The 7429-nt window shown below is 50.2% G+C and overlaps 1 protein-coding gene across 1 annotated transcript in view; it reads left to right on the forward strand.

The window, feature by feature from the left end:
* LOC103916809 (mucosa-associated lymphoid tissue lymphoma translocation protein 1-like) overlaps nt 1–7429 on the forward strand; it is a 38941-nt gene that overhangs the window by 18310 nt on the left and 13202 nt on the right. Inside the window, exon 8 of the mRNA XM_009323866.1 lies at nt 4922–5099. Within this exon, the coding sequence (XP_009322141.1) occupies nt 4922–5099 (178 nt within the window). The remainder of the gene's footprint in view (nt 1–4921; nt 5100–7429) is intronic.

The raw sequence follows: 7429 nt of genomic DNA on the forward strand, positions 1-7429 counted from the left end.
TTCCTCAAACGCAAAACCAACCAGCAGATCTTGTGGGTCTTAAAGCAGGTGTTCAGATTTGGTGGTGAAAGTAGCTTCTTTGGGGTTTCTGAGGTTCTCTCAGCCTGATGGATACCCTGAAAACACCTGGCAGATTTTTTTTTTGCTTGCAGTCCTTGGCATGAGGCTTATCTTTACCGCTCTCCCAGCTGCGTGGCATACCAGGGCACTCAGACAGCAAAAGTCAACACAGGCCAATTCCAGCCCGGCGCTCAGCGTGAGGTTTGGAGGTTGTGTAATGGACAGGGACATGGCCACAAGCAAAACGCTGCACAGCCACCTTGTTCCGGGAAGCACTGACTCACTCGGGGAGGCTGAGCTGACGGGGAAGGGCAGTACACAGTTGTCACCATTCCGGCCAAGCACGTCATCTGATGACAGCATATTCCTATGACTTCACTTGCAGCTTCCTTTTGTGGTTGCTCTCTGAAAACCCCTTGCATCTCATGCTTTACCTCCTCTCCCAGGCCAGAGTCATCCCTGGGGGGCTGCTATGCTTTTCCCACGGCGCTGCTGTTCCTACCCTCTATCCATAGCGTGTGAGGACCAAATGGCATTTTGTCCACGGCACTTCCCTTGTTTTCATAAGCATTGGAGAGAAAAAAGATTTGGAAATGACAAACCTTTCATGCTGTCATGCCTTATTTAAACTTCTAGTGCTTTTCTGCATTCGTGGCCACTGATCCTTCCTGGCAAAATTGATTTTGTGCACTGGCAGGGAAAACATTAACAGCTGAGTTACTGAACCTTGATAAGCCTCAAGTGTTTGCTAGGCATAGCCTGCTCCGGATGGTGGTTTTCTTTACAGCTTTCTAAGCTGAGTGGTCTGCTATTATTTGGAGGCAGTGAACCGCAGCGCAGGCTGGTCCTAGCAGCGTGATTGAGTTGAGGACTCTTGCCGTAATTGGTGGCATCCAGACTTAATGGTGGGGCATTGGGTCAGCCTGCCTGCTGATTGCCCCAGGGTTTCTCCATCTGAAGTGTGCTGCCTCTCGCTGTGATGCACCTTCCAGCATTTCTTCAGCTGTTTTCCTTACATAAAATTAAAAGAACCAGGTGAAGTGCAAGTTATTGACATTAACTTGTCTTGTTAATAAAAATGCACTTTTAGAAGAAGCTAACTCCACCTAAAGCCTATGTATCAATTTTTCAAGGCACTAGCTCCAGGATAAACATCTAGAACCGACTGAGAGGTTCAGGATTCACATAACTCATACGCATGGGAAGACAGTGGTGAGGCAGCAGCTCCAGGAACGATCTAGGCAGCCTATTAAAACTACGGAAACCCCAGGGGTGCCTGTGATAGCCGGTCCTGTACATCCACGTGGGTGTCTCAGACATGCACCTGCACAAAGGCATCCCGGTGCTTCCACCTCATTTTTCTTGCTCAAGGAACCTGGAGGTGTCATCTCCCGTGTAGGAACCACCACAGCTGAAATCAGGAGAGCTTTGCATAGATGTACGGAGCGAAGCAGGGAGCTGGGAGGAGAGGGCTGACTGGTGAAAGACTGTCACTGGACTGAAGTGGGAGACCAGTGTAACACAGACATACCTGTCCTCACGCCCGAGAAATGAGGCTGGCTGTCTTCTGAAGTTTAACTCCAGCGGCAGAGATGCTGGGGCATTCATGCATCTTTCTGCTGGTGCAGATGTGGGTTAGTGTTTGAGCACAGCGCTTGTTGTTGCTTCTCGAGTTTTATTTAGCTTCAGGGTGCTGATAAGAGCTGAAGAAGACGTGTCTGACCTCCCTAGACTTCTTTCTTATTGTGGGGCTCCCTTGCGTGACCTTACTGACCTGTCTGTGATTTACACTCCTACAGGGGTTGGTGGGAGGGGACTTTGAAGTCATCAACACAAGGTCAGGGTTGGTTGTGGCTCTCCTTATCAGGTCGTGAAGACTTCCAGGCGTGGAGTCCCCCACTTCTCCACCTGCCCATCTCAGGGCTGCACCACCCTCCAGGGAAATTTTTCCTCCTGTCAACCCTCCATGGGTTGGTGCTTGTCCCATGTTGTATGGTCCACACCAACAAGGAGAGTTGAGCTTTGTTGTCTCTGTAACTGCCCCTCCAGGAACTGTAGGCTGTTGTTAGACCTTCCTTCACCTCCACATCTCCAGACCATCCCGGCCCAGTTCCTTCCCCCTCTCCTCCCAGGCCCTGGGCCCAAACGTCTTGGTAGCTTCTGCTTTTTCCAGCTTCTCCACCTTCCTCTTGAGCTGAGGTCCCTAAAACTGGTCACAGGATGTAAGTGAGTTCTACTCAGGGCCAAGGAGAGTGGTGACAGGTTCCCTGGTGATCCTGCATCTTCTAGCGTAGCTCTCTCCCCAGTCAGTGCTGGCTCATCTTCAGTGTGGTGTCTGCTGTGACCCTAGGCTTGCTGCTCAACCAGTGCTCAGCCCCAACCAAAATGCTGCCTGGGGTTATCTGCCCCCGTGCAGGACTTTGTCCTTCTTATTCTTGAACCTTCTCTGAGATTTCTCAAGCCCAGAGCAAAAACTGGCTTCATTTTCAGGCACGGGGATATTGTATGGCTGCACATTCGAGGTGATCCAAAGGCTTCCGTATGGAGGTGGTGGCTCATCTGGCTGCTTTTCCTCCAGATGTCCTCTTAGGAAAAGCTGCAGAAGATTTTTGAAAGCCCCAAACATACCGTGAATGGTCTAATTATGCAACACTCAGGCGAACAAAGAATCCCCCTGGATGTTACTTCGAGCGTCCTAAAAAGTCCCAAGTCAAAAAAAAGTCAGAAATGCAACGAGAGCAGAAAGTTGCGAGTGAAATACTAGGAATATGCCGTCATGCCTTAATTAAGCTGCATGCTGACATTTCCTGTATTATAAGCAGTGCCCGGAGCTTCCCCTTTTCAATTTGGTACTCAGAAGCTTGTTTTGACTCACGAGATGTGGGAAGAGCTTTGAAATGTTAGCTCGGAAAAACAAAAAAACCTTTCCTTCTCTAGGCAAATTGTTGACTTTACTGTTCAGGAGGAGAGATTAAGTCCAGGAGAGGTTTGCAAAGCTGATGTGAAACTCACGTCTTTTTTGATTTGAACGCGAGTCTTTGTGGTTTATATAGCGGCAGGGAGCACTTGGCAGTGCATTCAGGGTGCACAACAAGACCTCAAAAGTTAGGAGATTTTATGATTGAATGATTCTTTGTGGGCTTTTCTGTAACATTTCAGTTTTTTCCAAGTGTCAGTGAGGCTGCCTGGTAACGGATGTCATCACCTCCCTTTCACGTACAGGAGGAAAAGCAGAGGAATGAAAGCCATCAGTGCTCGATGACTTGAGGGGCCAAACCTAAAGTGCCTGCATCTGATTTTTCCAGAAGGCTTCCTATTTTATACTCTTCTATAATCTCAGGGGAGGTTCTCGTGGCTTTGATTTGCAAGTTATGAAAGTTTAAAACTTCTGCAAATCAGAGCCCACTCTCTCTGGCTGGCGATCCACAAGAAGAGGAATCCAAACCTTGTGGGCACCTGTGAAAACAGCCATTTGAGTAACTTTCCATTGTCCCCTGAGAATAGAAACCAAAGGTGACTTGAGGCCTTTTTTACCATGAGATCATGCTTTCCATCCTCCATACGATGAGATCATGCTTTCAGTCCTTCAGCTCCTGCCCCATTCACCGCATCCCTTGCAGCATCAGAGATCAAAGCGAGTGTCCTGCGAACTACAGGGGCAGGAACAATGGAGGGAGAACAGAGGAGAGGTTACTCAATGAAGCGTGGGCTTTGGCAGCGAATCTGACTAAAGAATTTCTCCTGCTTTTGCCTCTTAGCCACTTGTTCCCATTTCTGACCTCTCGTTCTTCACTGTCCCTCAATTGCGGTAGTGCAACTGTTTGCGTCACCTCGCAGAGCTATTTTTAACCCATTTCAGTTCCCCAAGCTGGCTTCCGCCAGCATCCCCCAAGCAGTTGCATCGGTGCTGGGAAGGGGTAGCCAGCCACTGTGCAGCTTCCTTTCAGGAAGCTACAGCCCACATGGGGATCCCTGTGCAGAAGGAAAGCCCTTCACCTAACACAGGGGTTGGAGAGAAGCGCTAGCTTGGGCCATGCCGAGCTCCTCAGTGCTGGCTTTCCAAGCTGGATGTCCCCATGTTGCCATCTCTTGTGAAGGCAGAAACCATTACTGAGTTTCATGTGCTTAAGAGTAAAACTCGAACCCAAAATTCTTGTTGGGTATTGGACTTCCCACCAACACCTGGATGAGTCTGACTCCGCTTCTGCCTTATAGGGCTGGTATCTGGTCTGAGGTTGTTGAAGCAAGTGGTCCACATGTTCTGGACATCTGGAGAACTCATCTCTTTCTGTCTCTATGTCATTTTTCACCAGCTTATGGGTGTGTAAATACAGGCAGACCTTTGAAAGCTGGAGAGTGTTTCCCATCACCTAATCCATTGCTAGTCTCTCCTCCAAAATGAGGAAGCTGAGGAGCTTCTCATTTAAAAGGCTGTTAATGTATTTTTCATCATGGTAAAATACTTTGTCTGTTGTCATATTCTTGCAAAGAGCTGATGATTAACCGAAACTTGTAACTTAGGTGGTATTCAGCCTGGCAGACGCCAAGCTTGGGTGTTGTAGCACAGATGGTTACGGAAACGTGTAAACCCAGTGACTTTGGGGTCTCCTGATGAACAGTGCTGGAAACCACAAGTACAGGAGAGCCTCTCAGGGCTGCTTTCAACTCTGCTGAAGGGAATGGACTGGAAAAAGGTCGAAATGGTGAGGTCAATGTAGCTCCAGTTTCATAGGTGCTACTGGTCTAGGTCCGCCCTGCACCAGTATCCCTTCAGGACAGGAGGTGGGACGTGGCCATGCGGAGCTGGTTATGGACCTACAGGTTCGCATCGTGACTCATCCTCTCCTCTTCGTGTTCCCAGCTATATTCTACTACGCTGGTCACGGGTATGAACATTCGGGGAGGAACTACATGGTCCCTGTTGATGCTCCACAACCCTATGCCCCCGAGAACTGCATCAGTGTGCAGAGGATCCTTCAGAAGATGCAGCAGCGGCAGACGGCCCTGAATCTCATCCTGCTGGACACCTGCAGGAAATGGTAGGGTGCTCTTCCCCCTTCCTTGCTCGGGATGGGCAGAGCGTGGCATTTCGAGGGGTTGGGGGGAAACAGCTGCCAGCCTCAGCCCCTGCTTCAGCAGTGGGCTTCTACACAACCACGTGAGGTGTTCCTGTGGATTGTCAGGGCCACTTCCCCCGTTGTGCTGCTGAGCCCAGGCCTCTGTCAAAGTTTATTGGGCTGTGGCATAAAATCAGCAAGAGCGCCAGGTCTTGCAGGATCTTCTGGGAAGCCCAGTCCGTCATGTATTAGGTGCAGAGAGCATCAGATGCTGCCTGAGATCTGTTGGAGAGAAGGGGCTGGAGACCCTCCCTTGATTTTTCAGGGTGAAGAAGCCTGGCAAATACAGGCAAGTCACCTAAAGCTTGCAGAGGGCTGGCTCTGCCCTGGCATAAATTGTTGGCTGAAACTCAGCATAGGGTTTGTCTTTCTGTGTTTCAACCCCCTGCCCCAAACCACCTGGCCCTGGCAGGCTGTAGCAGCGTCTCGCTGACCTTGGGCTTTCACAGTACGTGTTTCCCCATGTGCTCAGGCTGGGACTGTTTAGCTCATCTCTCTTCTCCCAGCTGCGTTTTTGTTAACATCTCAGTAAGAAGAGTGCAACATGATGGGGAAAATATTTTAAGCCGTGCTACTTGGTTTTTACTGGCCTTAAATGCTTCTGAAGTGGTCATGTCGTGAAGTGGGACCCAGGCTTCTGCTGAGGTCAGGGATCAGCTTTTTCCCTCTGTCTGTGAAAAGCCCATCGTCCTCCCTTGGCCTGCAGATCTCCATCCTGCAGCTTGTGGGCTGCAGAAAATTGCTACTTGCCCATTTTCAGCAGAGGTAGGTAGACTATTCCCGTAGAAGTTGTCATTAGTTCATTTAGTTTGGTCTCCTGAGGCAGATTTACAGGTCAGAAAAGACCTGGAGGGCAAATGCAGAAAAGTCTCCCTCTTCCTTCTGTGGTTCCTGCACTAAGAACTAGAAAGATCACAGGGGTTTTGATACTGCTGCCCTGAAGGAGCTGCCAGCCCCTGGAAAGATGTTGAATCTTTGATGCCTTTTAGCTGCAGAGGTAGGAATACTCGCTTTGAATAGCTTATGAGCTGGCTGTGCTGGGACTTATCCTGCTGCTGCAGCTCTGAGTTGCCAGCATCACTGGAGCTTGCTTGCCCTGAACACCCTGTAGTGAAGCATCCCCTTCCTCCCTCTCGCTCACTGCTGCCGCTGAGAGCAGAGCGCGTTGCTTCCCTGCACTGCTGAGTACCCCCCCAGCACCCGCGGCAGCACCTTGCTGCTCTCCCCAGCATGATACCAGGCAGGGGATGTCTTGCAGCCGAGCGGGAGCATGTGGTTTTTGTGGATGCATGGGTCGAGATGGGCTAGCATGCCTCTGGGCTGCTGGTAGCCCATCCGAGGGCAGTGTGGCGATGTGGAGGCTGCATGGGGATTGCTAACACGAGCGGCGATGATCTATGAAATAGCTTTTGAGCTGATGTCTCCCTTCTTGGCGTCGCCAGCGGTTTCCATGCTTAGTGGAGTCTTAACGGCGCTTTGGGAAAAGGATGCAATGTGAGATCTGCTGTGACATTTAGGCATGGTTGTGCAGCTCTTTTTCTCTCTCCCGCCCCAAGATCTCACACTTCTTTCCTCCTCTTTCCCACAGCAAGCACAACACTTAGTGCAGTAGGTGTTGTCCCCGGGCTTGCGGGGGATTACTGTAGAAGCTCTCTCCTGAGCTCATTTTTCTTGAGAAGTCACGATTTCAGCTGAGCAAAGAGTTTGGATTTCATAGTTGCGTGTGTTTACACTGCTCCTTAAAACAGGGCTCCTGGGGCCTCCTTTCCCAACGCCCTTTTGGTTGGACTGGTGCTGTGAGTCTGTCGACGGTTCACTCAGCCGTGCATGAACCGGGAGGAGCTGTGTCTGTGCTAAGAGGGATCTCACCCAGAGTATCTCTTCACCCCATATGTCAGCATCAGAAATGCCAAGGCGATGAGAAACACATCCTCCTTTGCCAAGTGGTAGCAGATGTTCAGCTTTAGCAGAGGAGGAACCAGGAACACAGAGCCTGTGTGTAGCCTCGTACATTTATGTGCTGATTTTGGGTGGATGCGATTGCCTCTTCCAGGAATTCCCTGATTTATGAGGGTTTCTAGCATGTGCTGCTTAGGACAGAAGGACACCATCTCCTATCTGGGATGCAGATCAGAACTGGGTTGCATGAGATGTGCTGTATAAATGAGACTTTTTTGGGGCCTGAAGCAGGAGGGAGCACTGCCACCTTCTCTGCTGTCAGGTCTCTCCCTGTGTTTGGTCACCATCTGGAA

Source organism: Pygoscelis adeliae, unplaced genomic scaffold, assembly GCF_000699105.1.
Source record: "Pygoscelis adeliae isolate BGI_AS28 unplaced genomic scaffold, ASM69910v1 Scaffold365, whole genome shotgun sequence".
Classification (NCBI taxonomy): domain Eukaryota; kingdom Metazoa; phylum Chordata; class Aves; order Sphenisciformes; family Spheniscidae; genus Pygoscelis; species Pygoscelis adeliae.